The following is a 17,292-nucleotide window of genomic DNA, read 5'->3' as shown; positions in this document are numbered from 1 at the left end:
TTCTTTGTGACTTTATGTGAGGGAGGGTGGTCAGTCGATGGCTAAAAACTCCATACAATTGTGGTAGTGTTGGAGCGGAAAATTTCGGTCACTATAATTCTCCATCAACAAGTAATCTTTAACAAGCTGTAAAGTTTTAGACATTATTTTCATTTTCTATTAATGAGGAAAGAGGGAGGCCTGAAATAAAACACTCCAATGCAAGGTCAATGTTTGTTCAGGATGCTTGTAAAATATAGAACGATCTCATTCTTTTTTCTTTTCCCCTTCCCCATTTGGGTGGGATTCTAGGCCTTTTATAGGCATAAAAAGCTTGAGCTCCAAGTCCCAGTATCTCACTCCATGTTCCTTAGCAGTGGCTCGTTCATGTTGGTATATTTAGCCCCACTCCCGTATTTTTAAGATGCATTGAAGTGGCTCGTTGCTTGAGCCTTAATTTTTGCATCCATAGGTAGATTATATGATGAAATAGCTTATTATTTGTAATACTTAAACATGATCTTAGTGTAATTAAACGTGATCTTAATGTAATTTTATTATTTTGAGGAATGAGTAAGAATCGAAATTCAAACTAATTGTTGAGGGGGTAAGTACTATATTTCGTTAAGTCTGGAGTGTCTCACACCACATTTAAAATACCCACAATGCAAATGATGCATACGATTATAAGTGAAAGAGGTGAAATTTAGAGTAAAAAATAAATCTCACCAGTCATCATGTTTTTTATGAAAATAATTCCACCGACACCATAACATTTCAAACTGGTAATACAAAGTTATGAGAAAGATCAACAATAAATGATTCTTTGTAGTAGATTAAACGCAAATTTGTGTTTCTTTATGGTAATAATTTTATGAAATAGTTGTAGTTTTATTAGCAAAAAAATGGACCCGGCTTCTCTGTTCTTCTAATTTCTATACACTTTCATCATTTTTTATTTTATGCGATCACGGTTATACCATGTCAATATTTTATATTGATTTTTTTATAGAAATAATAAGATAAAAAATAATAGTAATATAAAATGTTGACGTAGTTTAACCGTGATCGCACAAATAGAAAGAGATGAGAGTGTATGAAAATTGAGAGGGTAGAGAAACCAGGTCCCAAAAAAATTAGCTGACGTTGATGGATCACCTATTTCTGGGTGAGAACGACAAGTTTGGGTTACAAGAAGTGACATATCGTACGAATCGTCATCAAAGAGTTGTCTGAACAAGTTGGGTTTGTTGAATAATTGTTCCTAGATATTTTCTTGACTTGGCTTTCAATTGGAAAAATGGGAAATATGATAAGCATACAAACCAACTCGTACTAGGATAAGCTGGTACTGAGAGTTGGTTAAGTTGGTAAACATTGTTTTATTTGTTAAACTAAGGTTTAGATTTGAGTTTTGTTGTCAGTAACCCCTTATGTTAAGCGATTTGTATCAACAAAATAAGAGGCTAAGAGCCCCTCAGTAATTTCTTTAAAAGATTTGTGATATGCTCTGACCCTGAAATAAGTAGCCTTTCCTCTTCCTTAATTTTTTCACCAAAAATTTTTTAGATAGGAAAAGTTATAATAACATTGTTAATAACGATCCTCAAAGATTTTATAGTTCTAATATCACCTAGTAATAAGATTTTTCATTGTAAGATTTTCTCGTCTAGCTAAGTTTTATTTTTAGTGATATCATTGTTAAGGAATATTAACTATTATGAATCAGATGAAGAAAATGAAGAACTGTGTATGAAGAATTGCAGAGAGAGAGAGATAGAGAGGAATGAAAGAAATGGCTGTGACTTTTCAGATTGTGTTTCGTAAAATGTAAATGTTTACAAGATATGCTATATATAGCATTTTACACTTAGACACTTAGACAGCTCACCTCTAACTAACTTTTAACAACTCAGCTAACTACTAACAATTCTCAACTATATTTAGCTGACATGGCACACACTCATACTCTATTTGATGTCTACACTTATCAAGGAACACTCAAAAAGTTTATTACTCGTCCAATGAACAATTCAGATGTATTGAATTTGAACTTGATGATATACGAAGACGAACTCTATGATATCTAGAGTTTGTAGGCAAACTAATTCTTCATCATATATTTGACGTGCGTCATGTACGTCGCTCTCCATGGAGAGAGGGAGAAAAATAATATAATCTCATGGGCTTACTGATTTGTAGCCAAGACGTAAATATAAAGCCCGTAATATAATCGCATGAGACATCGGTTTTGTTTTGAAGGTTGATTTTACGTTTTATGCATTTTGGTTTCGTGTTTTCGATCATTAGGCGTAGGCTAAAAGGCTTGATAGCTGCTGAATTCACATTCTTTTTTGTCAAGTCTTGTGACTTGATAGAGGAAGTTGGCTGGAACTTTAATGTGTAACTGTCACTAAACAAAAGGATGTTGAAGCCAAGGGTTTGGAAGTGGTAAGAAGAAGCTTCGACGACGAGAAGTTTCAAATTTTCGATTGTTTTTGCTACTTGTGTGTTTGTTGCTGTTAATTGATGCATGGTATCTGTTTTTCACACAGATATGGTAGTTTTCTACATCTACCCGTGATGCTTTGGACACACAAATGTTGATTGTTGGAATACTCGTTGGCACCGATATATTTGAGTTTTCTCAAAATGATGTATTGGATGATATTAACTTATCCCTTCGTTAATGATCCCTTCGCATTGAAACGTCTTTTATTAATCCGAGTTTGACTACATCCCCTTAAGGTTTAGAGAGAAACAAGAAACATGATGTTTTAAGTATACATATAAACTTGAAAATAATTAAATATTCCAAATTTATATTTATTCATTTTGCGGTAGATCGCTTGTATTGGACTCCGTATGCGGTGCACTTTCTGCGTGCTGAAGGGTTTACATAGTCTGTTGTCTGTGTTTTTTCATTCATACGGATCTGCTGTTTGCTCTTATTGTTTATGGGTTCACTATTCAGAGCTTCACGTTTGAAGAGTAGAACGTGAAGTGTAAACGCAGTGATATAGCAATCAGAGCTTTATTCAACCCTCTTGATCGTGAAATGGTCACTTGGAAGATGCCTGAGAAGGTTTCCACTCAAACGTATAAGAACTACGTGCTAATTCCTTTCCAGCAATCTCTGTTCAAAAATATGTATATAATGATTCACATTTGTAGACACAAATATACAATAGGTGTCTGTCTAATTTTGTTTGAGACAAAATTCCCCTATACTTGATATTCGAGATTCAGAGTGAAGTTCACTTGCATTTAACAACTTTTGTGTTTCCTAGTTCCTTTGCTACATACTGTTATTGTGCATGAAAACAAACGATTGATGGATACCGAAACTCACACAGAGGCAAGAAAACACTAATACGTAAGTGTATTCGCTTGATTTCTTACTTTTTCTAAGGTTTTTTTTCCTAGTTGTTGCGCATGAAACCATCTTTGTGCAGATTCAAGATACTTGAGTCTGTGTCTTAGACCTGTAAGTCTTTTTGTGATGAACATTTTTGTCTTTCGAATTTGGGCTGTGCGAATTTGGCATTTCGAATTTGATGAATTTACCCTGATTCTATTTTTGTAACATGAAAAGAAAAGAAAAAAAGGTTATTGAATTCCACATCTCCCCTATGTTGAATTGTAATCTTATTTTGGCCCAAGACAATTGATCCAGCCCATACACAAAGAAAGATCCACGCATATGCTAGAGAGTTCTGGCAAAGTTCAAGTTGGTGGAATGCATGCATAAATATCTAAGGCTTTTTGTAGAAAGATCTAGAATCTTGTAAAAATGTGTGGTTGTTAAGCATTAGCTAGAAAGTTCTAGCAATGCCAAAGTTGGCAAACCTTGCCTATGAATAGGTGAGGTGCTAAGCTATGTGATGTAAAAACCAAGAGGGCAAGTAGTGAGAAGAAGCAACAAAGTTTCTAAGAGTGTTTGAGTATTTCCTCTTGTACTAAGTTTGCGAGTGAATAAAAATCTTGTGTAATACTTTGAGTATTATTTCTTTCTCTTGCCTGTCAATTCCGCTGTATTACATTCTTCTCTTGGAAATAAACATCTCCAAAGTAGTGAAGTCTTTTTAAGGCCCAACACTCTGGACCTACATTTGCAATCCCTATTCTTTTTATCTCTTTACAGTTCATTCAGAAGAGGAGACTCGATGCTTTTGAAGATCATTTCGTCTCCGGACACAAAAAAAAAAAACAGGTAACAGAAACATTAGAATGGCCTTGGAGAAGGATGTTCTGGGTGATAATCACATTATCAGCTACTTCTGTACCTTTCCCTTCGCAAGTTCGTGTTTTCGGGTTATTTTTCTTTTCCTTTCCAGATGCTTAATTATGACTAGTTTCCTTCCAACTCTGTCATCACCAGAATCCAAGAATCCAACTTTGAACACATTGCGGATTTAACACTTCGAAAAGTCCTCCGGTGAAAAGCTACCAGTCAATTCATCAAATGAAATGAATCTAGGAAAAGTATTCTGGAGCATATAAACCTCGGATCCTGTTTATCATGAACCGCGTGTCACATTGTCTATAATGACAAAAAATACAGAAAATGTAACACCCAAAACATTATTGTTTAATCTATTTTTTCCCATCTTGCTTTGTTTGATTTCATATTCGTGAATCTCCTTATGGTGTCAATCTTCTTCTCTTAAGCCTCATTTAGTACAGATACAGATAATTAAATTAGAATGGATAGCTCTCTAAATCTAAATCATATTGACAGTCGAGGAGAATGATTTTTCATTTTGAGGTGATTAGACGTAAAGAGCACAATGAAACTCAAGCATGGCATACGCTACAAGGAGTACTATTAGTGCTATTTGGCCTGATTTTACAATCAAACACCTTGTTATCTGATTATGTGCATCTCTAACTTCCATTTGATGCTTTCACCTATTTTTTGTATTTTCTTCAATAAGAAATTTATTGTACAAATTTGGTGTCTCTGGCGTTACTTAATAAGTAAATCAACTTCTCAATACCCATTTATGAGAATGGAAAAATTAGTATCCGGTCTCTAGTTACTAATGTTCATTGACTGAAACCTTATTAGTTTTTAGATTTTGATCAAAGTTCATAGCATTAATGTTATAATGAATTTACATGTCAATTACATAATTTTTTAAAATAAAAATTAATAATTTATTTAGAATTTTAATACTCACACCTTTATTAAACTCCTAACTATTAATTTCAATTCAAAATATTTCCAAAATAAATAAAAAAATTAGAATAAGTTCGTACCCATTTTCTTTAAAAAAAAAAATGTTTTCAATTTTTTAATTAAGCCATTCATGTAATTTTTTTTCAAATTTTTAATCTTAAAATGTGCTCATTCTTAAATATACCAATTTGTTATATGTAAAATGTACCCTTTTTTTAATATAAAATCTATTCAATTTTTTTCTAATCCATTTTTAAACTTATATGGGTAAATTATTTTTTCTTTGATTTGAGAATGTCTCCATGTCAAGTTTAAATAAAGAAGTTTATTGATGTTATTAAGCCTAATATCCTTTTTTTTTTTTTGGTAGTTTTGAAGAATGTACCCATGTTTTGGTACAATAATTTATTGGTTAATTTTGATGAATGTACCCATGTTTATATATATACACACACACGCAATAGTATATTTGTCACATCTCCGCCCGGGCCCCGATCACATCCTCACGGTTTTGTTTATGGGAACTCACATGAGAACTTCCCAGTGGATCACCCATCTTGGGATTGCTCTCGTGCGCTACTCACTTAACTTCGGAGTTCAGATGGAACCCGAAGCCAGTGAGCTCCCAAAAGGCCTCGTCTTCCCAGTGGGTCACCTATCCTAGGATTGCTCTCGCGCGCTACTCGCTTAACTTCGGAGTTCCGATGGAACCCGAAGCCAATGAGCTCCCAAAAGACCTCGTGCAAGGTAGAGATGAGAATATACATATAACGCTTACAAGATCCAATCCCCTAGGCGATGTAGGATGTCACAATATTTATATTTTAATATTTTAATCCCACAAATTATTGTTTTTTATTTAAAATCTCATTAATATAAACAACTATAAATTTCAATTTTTAATTTAAGAAATATAGTAACATATATAGAAATAAATTACCACATTAATTTCAAGGACTTCGATAAAAAATTGAAAACCAACAAGGTTTCAGTCATAGATAAGAATGATGTGAAAATTAACTTGACACACAAATTAAACCCTAATGTTAACAATTGTAATATATATGTAAGTAGGAATCGTTATAAACCGAGGATTAACTAGGGATGCTAATCAACACAAATAAGACTTAAAAACACTAAACTAGACTCTATAGACTCAAAACAGACTCAAAACACTCAAAACAGCAATAAACAATAAAAAAGACTCAATTCTAGACCTAATAAGTGATTCTTACGAAAATAAGACTTAACTTGACTCAAGAGACTAAAAGAAAACAGATTTTGACTCAAATAACAAGACTCAATGTAAGAGGGATTGTTTTTGACGAATTTAAAACTTAAAACAGAAACTTTGCATAAAACACTTTATAAAAACAAATTTGGTAAATTGAAAAGGGTGAAAGGTTAGTTAGAGGGTCATTCTCCACACACAACATATGTATACAAACTAATTTCCAGTTATTATTCCTTTAGACTATGAATGACAATGCCCCAAATTAACCGTAAAAAGCACAAATTAACCTTCAGATTTTTCGTAACTCATTGAATTGGATGGAATATACATCGCAACCAAACTTATCAAGTTCCCTAACTATGAAAAGCATTATAGAAAGACATATCAAAGGTCATTAAGTTCTTTGAAAACCATAAACATTGACGATGCATTTGTAACTATGAAAATCATGATACTCATGCCAAGGATTTACTTAACACAATCATGACTAGTGACTTCCACTACTTGTGAATATAAGTTCATAACGATTAGGTAAAACTCCCTTATACTCTAGCATCAAATTCATGCACGCAAATTAAGTGTCTACCCTCAATCAACATACATAAACAAGTTTTGATAACTCAGATAAGCAAATCACATTCAAGACTTAAGAAACAATAACTGGACATAATCAATTCATATAAAACATATAATCATGGCTTCGAATTCACCTCCAACTATAAAGAAATTAGTTCCTCATGTTCATCATAATTGAAAACCAAATTAAAATAAACATCGAACTAAAACTAAGGATAGAAAAAACCCAGAAACACCCTATACTCCAATGGCAGGCACGGCCCTCTTTGGATGGCAGATTGCACGACACTCTTCTTCTCCTTCCTTCTTTGCTGCGGCACTAGAGAGATTTAGGTGTTTGTGGTATGAAATATGGTGTGAGATGACTGAATGAATGAGTGAATGAATGGATGGATAGATGCTTTTCTGCGGCATAAACATGTATATATATGATGCACAGCTGAAAACCTCAGAATTAGGTCTAGGGTTTGGTAGAATTCAGGTGGGAAAAGGACTAGGGTACACCAAAATCTGAAGGGAAAATGATTGCAGGTTCTAGAGCTTCTAGAATAGGGAGATGCGCCACCTTTCTAGGAATTCTAGAAAGGGTGGTGTGGCATGCATTTAGGGATAGATAGGGTGTTCTAGAACCATATATCTAGGTGTTATAATGTGAAATTAAGTCCTCATTGCAGCTAGAATTAAGATGGAACAAGATTAGGTTAGGATTTGTATAAGATAAGATTGTTTGGATAATGTTCCATGTTTCTTGCTCTTTCCTTATCTTCTTTGTCTTGAACTTGCTTCTCCAGATTTGTAGCATGTTCCTAGCCTCTTTTGACTTCAAATTAATCCATCCACCTTGCTCCATATGCAAGCTATCCATTCCAAGCCCAAAACTGCTCCAAATAGCTCCAAAATGCACTTTCTTGCCTCTTTTGCCATTTAATCCTACAAACACACGAAAATAGCTTAAATCACTATAATAAATAGAAATTAACTATGTAAATGCAAGAAAACAAGCTAACTAAGTCGCATAAATATGCTCCTATCAAGGGACTGCATCCAAAGTCTCCCTATGAGAATAGTGGTGAATCAACATCTTGAGCTCTAACTTGCAAAAGGTCATATGTCATTCTTTCACAAGGTCATATGTTAATTATAATTGTCACAGAGACATTTCAATTTCCTCCTGACCATAAGTCTAGCTTCCACACCAGCAGCGGGTTTTGAACCCAAGACCTCCAGTTTTTAGTTTTAAGGAAGCCTTGTAATCCACCATTTGCGACTGGGCCACTAGCTTGTGGTTTGTTATAATTAAGTTTCTATATATTATTTTGCCTAATTACTTTCTCTATTTTTAATATGACGATACATAATGTGCTTAATCTTTACTAATTAATAAAATCCTCTTTGTTAACCAAAAGAGGGTGAAAAGACAAATTAGTCTTCTATCACACAAAAAAATGATGGGTAATAATGTAATTTCACAAGTCCAAATTTTACTATTTTTTATTGAAACCTCACATACAGGTGATGTTAAAATACCTCCAATATTAAAAAAAAAAAAAAAAAACAAACCGAAAAAAAAAATTTCCAACCCCCCCCCCCCAACACGTTCTCTTTCTCTCTCTCTTCTTCTCATTTTCTAAAAAAATGTGTAGGCAAATGCTAGTTAATTCTTATGTTAACAAACACCATATATATAGATTCTACCATTTTTTTTTTTTATTAGTAGCACAGGGCTCCGGAGAGAAGGAAAAAAACCACTCTCTCTCTTCCCCCTCTTCACTCTCTTAAACACTCCCCTCTAATTAATTTGCGTTTCTTTTTTCCTCATCCAAAGACGAATAGAAGAAGACGACAAAGGGGATTCGAAATTGTGGAGAGATATCGCTTCGCCTATCTATCTATTTAGGTATATATATACCATTCTTCCTCGATGTTTCTTCATTAATTGTCTAGCTAGGGTTAGGGTTAGGGTTTTTTTTCTCCTAATAAACTCTCAAAATTTGGCTCTTGAACTCTAATTATCCTCAGCATGGGTTAAAGAATAATTGATCATCAAGAAATGGATTAAATTTAGGGTTAATTACGTTTTTGATTAATTATTTTGGTTTCCTTAATCCCAATTCTCTTACATAATATATTTTATCGTGCTCTGACGATTAGATTCTGTTCTTGTTAATTCCTCTTTGCAGTTTGTTGTGACAAATCAAGTAAAACCTAAAACAATGTCGTCAAACACTCATTCACCGTGCGCTGCGTGCAAGTTTTTACGGCGAAAATGCACACAAGAATGCGTGTTCGCCCCCTATTTCCCACCCGACCAACCTCAAAAGTTCGCAAACGTTCACAAGGTTTACGGTGCGAGCAACGTCGCCAAGATCCTGAACGAACTCAATGTTGCACACCGTGAAGATGCGGTGACATCATTGGCCTATGAGGCGGAGGCTCGTCTTCGGGACCCGGTGTATGGGTGCGTTGGTTTCATCTCAATCCTTCAGAACAGGCTCAAGCAAGTCCAGACGGACCTCTACAACGCCAAGAAAGATCTATCTGCCTATATTGGCCCTCAGGCAATGATGATCCCCGTTTTTCCTCCGCCCCAACAAACAGACATGAACGGGTCTGTGCCTATGTTGGGGGTTTCCACTGGCCCTCCGCCCCAGCTGGGCTGCGGTGGAGGTCAGCTTGTGATTCGCGACCAGCATCAGCAACAATTGTTCGAGGCTCATCAGCAAGATCTTGTGAGGTTCAATATCAATGGTATGGACACCGCAGCGAGTTCAGTTACTGGAAATGGGTTTAATCAGATTCCCGCAGCTGCTGCTAGTAATGGTGTGGTGTCTGGTTCATTGGGTTTGGGTGGAAATTTTGATAATAACCATTATAACCAGATCCAACAGCAAGCAACTGCACATCATCAGAATTCCCTTGAATATCAGCTTCAGGCTCAGCTGATGCTCCAGCCACAACCGGCGGCCGAGCAATCGCAGCAGAAATCAGAAGGCGAGGAGAGTTGAGATTCTCCCTTGCATGCCTTCCTTCTTCAATAAACAATTTCCCATCCTTGGTATGTACTATGCAGAACACTTTCTTTATTATTTATATATTGACAGAATAAAACTGTACCAATGAAAATAAAAACAAATTGTTTTTGAGTCTCCAAAAATTTATTTTGTACTTCAATTTTTTTAAAATACAAAGGAAATTTGTATAGAAAGAACTGTATGATGGCATGTTTGGACTGTCAATATAGAGCTCCAAAGCCAAAATAAACAAGGTAAAATTCTGGTTAATTTTTCTCGTTTGTGGTTCTCTACTTGTTTTATTAATTTGTATTAAGTGATTGGGGTCTTAGGTTTAAGTTTGTTCTTCAGAAAGTGGTTCCACTATTCTTTTCTTAAACTTGCAAGTGTTATAATGCTTTGAAATGCAATTTAAATTAATGTTCCACGACTAAACTAGCAACCATATCAACATGCTTATATCTTTCTCAATTATGTATGATTCTTTTCGGGAGAATTTAATTGGAATTATATATTAATTCTTACTGGAAATATATCCATTGCTCTATTGCATTTTACATATACTTTTGTGAGTAACGCATCATTTGCATGCCAAAATACGTGTGATGATATTTTTGGAGTGATAATATAACAGCTCCAAAGCCAAAATAAACAAGGTAAGATATTGGTTAATTTTTCTGTTTGGTGGTTCTCTACTTGTTTTATTAATTGTATATATTAAGTGATTTGGGGTCTTAGGTTTAAGTTTGTTCTTCAGAAAGTGCTTCCACTATTCTTTTCTTAAACTTGCAAGTGTTATAATGCTTTGAAATGCAATTTAAACTAATGTTTCACGACTAAACTAGCAACCATATCAACATGCTTATATCTTTCTCGATTATGTATGATTCTTTTCGGGAGAATTTTATTGGAATTATATATTAATTCTTACTGGAAATATATATTACCATTGCTCTATTGCGTTATACATATACTTTCGTGAATAACGCATCATTTGCGTGCCAAAATACGTGTGGGGAAAAAGTGACTAGGAATATGGACTTGTTACTTTATTTTTCTGAAAAGGGGGAGTTGAATTAATGAGTTGTTAATTGTTAGGTATTTAATTTGAAACTAATTTATAGTTTTCAAAGACGATGAATGTAAATATCACAACTAATACTCGTTGATTTCAAAAACACAAGAAATAGATTCAAGAAAGATACCAAACTTGTTCTAAAACTTCTTCAAGGGTTTTCTTGGGATTCATGAACACATTTGATCACTAGTGTACGCTTAATAAGTTTGTCTCATTTCTTCAAGGTCAACTTATTTAGAAAGATACCAAACTTGTTCTAAAACTTCTTCAAGGGTTTTCTTGGGATTCATGAACACATTTGATCACTAGTGTACGCTAAATAAGTTTGTCTCATTTCTTCAAGATCAACTCTTTAATTTCTTTTCCATTTTTCGTTTTTTTTTGAGAGAAGAGTCTTTCGTTCTTGGTTTATTGTGGTGAGAAAGTTTGTTTCTGTAATCTAAAGTCTATTTGCTGAATATTGTGTATTTTTGAATTTGTTTGATGTAAGTTTGATTTTCGTTTAATCACTTGAGTTAAGTATTTTTTGCACTTTGTAATTTGTCTTTTTTTCTATATCAAAACTTGTAATTCGACTTGTCATTTGGCATGTATGTAATGGAAGGGCTCCCACATAGACCAATCACTTTCTCTTGACATTATAGCTGCCCCTTGACATAGACACTCTCTCTTTTTACCTTTGATACATCGATCTGGCTAGTCTTCTTGACAGAACTAGCTCAGACAACCACACCCTCCAATGTGAGAAGATCACAAACTCCCTTGTGTTAAAGCCATATGACCAACTTCAATGTCTACACACACATACACATACGAAACTCGAAATGAAATTAATTGCTTATCAAGAAATAAATTAGGCGATACTAATTTATTTTGTGTTAAATCTTAATATTATCAAAGTAAAATACTAACTACATTGGAAATTTATTTACCAAAAAAATAAACTACAATAGAAATTTACACCTACGCAATTAGATGTACTTGCTTATAGTTTGCTCATTTTTTGTCCTAGTGTAGTTTCCTAAGGGTGCTATATGTATTGAAGGAGAAATTCTATATGTAAGGGGGCTCATGTACGTAACTGTTTGAATTTGCCATACAAAGGTTTAATTAGGGTTTAGAACTGTGGATCTTGTAACGCAACTTAGTCTTTCAAGACATTGTTGTTAATTAAATGATTATTGTTTGACTCATTTCCTCTCTTTCCCTCCATTCTTTGCAGTTTAATTTGTAAGTCCAGCTCTAGCGCAGAGATGAAGATACAAATATACTGAAAAGAGAACTCCATATATGAGACTCAACGAAGATGTGCAAGTGTAGCCAAACACTATAAGTTGATGAGGGATTGGTTTGAGCTTAAAGAACAACTCGGTTTGGTGATGTGATTGAATTGTAAACTTATGTTCGTTCTTGAGCAAAGACTTTCTTCCGAATTGCATCCTCCTTCATTTCCCAGTTTAATTACTTGTCGCAGTGCTTGGGTTTTACGTACTGTTTACAACGACATTTGTTATTATTGGTAATAAGCAGTAGTCAATTGTTGTAGTAGTTCTTAGAATGTGACAGTCGTACTGTGCGTTCTGGACGTCTTATATTTACCAAATAAGAAACCGTCATCATGTATTAATTTCTCGTTTAGTTATACATGGAGTATCTGAATATCTTTACACTTTCTTGTTTCCAGTTTTACATGTATTAATCAACTCTTTCAGAAACATTTAAAAGCTCGATCTGAACCCTAAACCCTTAGCAAATGAACTTTGATGATAATAGGATTGGAGGTGTCAAACTTTCGGTTTGGCGCTTGTGATAACACCTATCATGTTACATTCCGCTCTGCATTAAGTTCATCACTTTAAAAAAGTCATCGTGCACTCCACTTACTGTATAAGAGAAAATACAGCTCATCCATGATGTGTTTAGAAGGATAAAGGATTTAGTCCCTGTTGAACTAATACAGAACACCCCTAGACATGTCTAGCAATACATGCTGAGGATGGCATCTGCATGCTTTTGGACCGCCTTCCAACCCATGACTACGTGTTTTTCTTCCACAAGACTTGCACTGCACAACGTAACACATGTATACCTCCCACCACAGCATGAGTCATGTACACACGACCTTAGGCATTGATGGCCTCCAGAAACTTGCAGTTCACCTCGTTAATTGCGCGGGTTTCATCACTTGGAGTTGGAGCCTTGTTGCTACTTGCCAATGGCGAAACCCTAAAACAGAACAAAGAGAAATTCCTCGGGACAACAATTTCAAACCTTTTGTACATCCCCATAAGCCCTTCAAGACGCTTGGCCATTTTTACATCACTTCTAATAAAATTTCCAAGGTTAAGAATAAATGATACGTCTTGTACGTCCAATGGTGTGCCAAATTTCTCGTCCACTAATTGCTGGTTTGGTTATTTTGGTTGTTAAGTTGGGTTATTTTTCTCTGGCTATGGTTATATCACTGTCAATGACAATATGATATAGCAGCAATGAATTCCGAGCTTCTACGTTCATAAAATAAATTTTAAGATTTAGAAACAGTGCATTTACCTCAGTTAACTACATCAACTACATCTTGACTACTTTACTAATCGTTCAAGTTATGGCATGTCATCAATATTATTTGAATACAAATCTACGGAGAATCCAATTGAATCCTGTATCTCTCACTCTCAACAAAAAATTCTACACTTTCGAAGCCAACAAATATATTGCCTACATGCAATATACTCATTGGAAGGTTGACACAAATTGATTTGATACCGATCCTTTATCAAGCACCATGCATGTATGCCCAGTTTGCCAGTTTGCCAGTTTGCCCCAAGCATGGCCGCCACATAAAAAAAAAAAATTAAAAAAAAAAAAAAATCCATATGCAACTAGCTATTTATTATTTCAAGGGGCTATAAGCACATCAAAACTGTGTCTAATAATTATGATTTTGTTAGACAACAAAAACGGCGGAACCATACATTCTTAAAGGCGTGGGATATTATTTTGTTTATCTTATCAAAGTCAGCCAATAACATCTGAATTGAATTATTATTTTTATTGAAACACGTAATTAACATGATTTATAATATGAGTTTTGTTTATAAAAGTAGAGAAATTAAATATGTGGGAGTTGTTTGGAGTGGGCTGAAATGTCGAAAAAATATTAGATGATGAGCTGTATATAAAAATATTTATGTGAGACCTAAGTGAACATGTCATTATGCTCTTAGAGATAAACACAAGGTTTCAAAAATTTAAGTTGTTAGACAATGAGTCAAGCGTGTATGTTAAACTAACAAAACATTGTCTAGTTATAAAATGATCAGTATTTCCAATGACGTTATTCTTTATAATATGACACTGCAACACTTACCGGTTCTTTTACAACCACTTTGTTTTTAGTCTTGTTCATTGTTTTGAAAACTAAAAATTGAAAATGATTAGTTAGTGCTATATGGCCGAGAAATCCTGTGCATTTGGGCGGAAAAACAAGGCAAACAAGTAGGCCAAACATTCAAGTTCTTAATCAACTGTCAAAATCTACATGTTAATTAAGCACTACATAAAGATTTAAGTGTATCATCTGATGATGGTTGCATCATCTCTACTTGAAGAGCATGAGCTTGTGCTTCTCTTGTAGGTGAAGGTATGTCTTCGGGGTCTCGTTTTGGTTTAACCCATCTCCCATGAGCGTTTCTTACTAGCCCCTTGTGTGGCAATTGATACCAACACTGCGGGATTTTAAGATCATCCACCAACATGTCGCATCCCTTGTTCACCAAGGCAATATCCCTCCTAGCATTTGATCTAAAAGTAGTTTCTGTACTAAAAAACCCATCCACAAGATGGAGGTATGTCTCGAGGCTATGAAACCCGGGCAGATTGAACCCGCCACGCTTGAGATAAGGCGAAGAACCAACTTCGAGCTTCAATTCAGCTCCAACATGTGTGTAAACCCAATCCAATGGTCCCGTAATATCATCAAATTTCTGAAGACTCTCATTCAAAACAAGGCCTGGCATTTTCGGAACCATGTCTTGTTTAACCACAACCCTCAATGTCTTGACTCCCATTTGGTGTAGCTCTTCCTTGAAGGCAATATTTCCCACCCTAGGGGCGCCAAAGGAAATTACGCTTATCGGAAGGCCAGGGAGTTTTTCGGCAGCTTCATAGGCATTGAGCAAAGCCAATGCACCTCCCAAGCTATGCCCTGTGATTGTAAGGCTCACTTCTTCACCTCTTGCTTGGTACAACTCCACGAGCCTAGCCACTTCTTTCATGACTTGCTCTGATGCACTAGACCTGTTGTACCTTGTGGTGTCACTCTTGGCAGTGTAAATCCCATGGAAACCATGTTCCACTTTGGCATCTCCACTCCCAATTGGCTCCAATTTCCTTTGTATATCCTCATACCACTCTGATGGCGCCACGGTCCCCCGCCACGCCACCACAATGTCCCTCCTCCCAATCCTCCTAGTCTCCTCCTCATCGCTCACGGCAACATACCCCATCCAGTTGGAATGCTTGCTCCATGTGTCAGCCAAGTGTGACCTCTCCAACCACTGTGGCATGTCGATGTGTGACATTGCATAAATGTATTTGCTAACATTGTAGCCATTTTTGTCTAGACCCAACACATCAAAAAGCTTGTTTTTGTTGTACCTGCAACTCCCACAGTACTCGGAGAAGGAATCGAAATCGAAAGCGTCATACGTTGCTTGTGCAAACTCACCATATTTGACAATCTCCCTTCTTAGCCAAGGGTGGAGAGGGTCCAAAAGACCCTCCCAATCATTGGACCCGTGGATTTTGCGCCATTTTTCGGATATGATGTCTTTCGGAGAAGTTGTGGGAGTTGAATGCATCTCTTCTGTGAACAGATGCCAATTATTAGGGTTAATGTTGGTTCTTTGAGGAGTATCTATGTGGAGGTGAAGGAGGTTGGCTAGGGATTCAGCTAGACGGTTGGCTTTGTTTGAGGTCTTGGTTTGATGGGGATGGTCAAGAACAGCTTCTTGATGATGACTAGCTCGGATTAAGGAAAACCGGGTTGCAACGGGGGCGGCTTGAGCGGCCGGAAGATGGGTGTACATCATAGTTGATAGCGCCATGGTTGTCTCGATTTGTTGATGCTGCTCAAATTTCCAAGCAGACAGCCGGAAAATAGGGGTTAAGCTCTTGTGGTAGATGTATTAGGATTGACTGTTGAGTGCTCTACCGCTGAAGCTATGAGCTCGACGAGTTGGAAATAAAACTCAGAAGATGGAGGAATTGAGTTTGGAATGAGATAATGAGGAATTGAGGGATGAGTTATATACAAGCAAATTGGAATTAAACAATGAACGTGTCGCTCGTGGGACAAAGACTACAACATGGAAATATGCGTATGTTTATTGACCATAGGTATTTTATTTAGTATTGTTCTTGTTGATGGAGACAAGTTCACATGCGGGGAGTATAATCTAATATGTCAAATCTCCAAGCCTCTTCAAGCTTAACCTTACTCAAGGAGAAATTATCAAGACTGCCACTCCCACAATAGTGCATTGGCTGTAGACACGTAAATTTCAGTGGCATTTGGTAATTGTTTGAAATAACGAGGGTAATACATATAAAGATCATGTAAACTTCAAATTTAGGGACAACATTATTAAACAAATTAAAAATAAAATTAGGCATGGGGTAGAAGTAGGTGATGACTTTATTGGACTTTCAACACGTAGTTGTGGATTCAATTCTCAATTTTCACACTTCCTTCTAGCTAAAAACCCACAAAATCTTGTTAAAAACATGTGAATTTAAAGTGGAGGTTTCATGATGAAGAAACCGTTAGAATTATGATTTAGTGATATATTTTTTTACTTTAAAATGAAGACGTCATGTTAAATTTTCATTGTCTCTTATATAGATGGTAAATTTGATATCTAGCTATGATTGATTGTTAGATGACTTAACCCAAATAACAAAAATAGAAATTGTTTTTGCACCAATATAAAGTCTTCCTCATTTATTTCACTATTGAGGAATACATGATACTTTTTGGAATGTAAATACATAAAACACTAAATTGCACCCAATTGTTAGTTACTACTATTGCACCCGGCACTAACAGTTGATTTGCGTGATTCTTTTTTTCTTTCTATAGTTTGCTTTCAAATAAAAAGTATTCTTCACTAACATTAGTGGTTTATAGAAGAGGTGATGTTATCCACACACTTATTTTTATTCTCGCGCT

The 17,292-nt window shown here is 35.5% G+C and overlaps 2 protein-coding genes across 2 annotated transcripts; one reads left to right on the top strand and one right to left on the bottom strand.

The window, feature by feature from the left end:
- Positions 1-9,184: 9,184 nt before the first annotated feature.
- LOC137723159 (LOB domain-containing protein 36-like) lies at positions 9,185-10,021 on the top strand. The gene has a single exon (XM_068462335.1). It carries the CDS (start codon positions 9,185-9,187, stop codon positions 9,974-9,976), a length of 792 nt encoding a protein of 263 aa, XP_068318436.1. The 3' UTR covers positions 9,977-10,021.
- Positions 10,022-14,608: 4,587 nt separating this feature from the next.
- LOC137724440 (phospholipase A1-Igamma1, chloroplastic-like) lies at positions 14,609-16,168 on the bottom strand. The gene has a single exon (XM_068463184.1). It carries the CDS (start codon positions 16,166-16,168, stop codon positions 14,609-14,611), a length of 1,560 nt encoding a protein of 519 aa, XP_068319285.1.
- Positions 16,169-17,292: the final 1,124 nt, after the last annotated feature.

The sequence above is a fragment of the Pyrus communis genome, chromosome 2 (genome assembly GCF_963583255.1).
Source record: "Pyrus communis chromosome 2, drPyrComm1.1, whole genome shotgun sequence".
Taxonomy (NCBI): domain Eukaryota; kingdom Viridiplantae; phylum Streptophyta; class Magnoliopsida; order Rosales; family Rosaceae; genus Pyrus; species Pyrus communis.
This window is presented reverse-complemented; position numbering and strand designations above follow the sequence as displayed.

Excerpts from the sequence above, each read along its gene's own strand:
- LOC137723159 (XM_068462335.1), top strand. The coding sequence starts at position 9,185 with ATGTCGTCAAACACTCATTCACCGTGCGCTGCGTGCAAGTTTTTACGG.
- LOC137724440 (XM_068463184.1), bottom strand. The coding sequence starts at position 16,168 with ATGGCGCTATCAACTATGATGTACACCCATCTTCCGGCCGCTCAAGCC.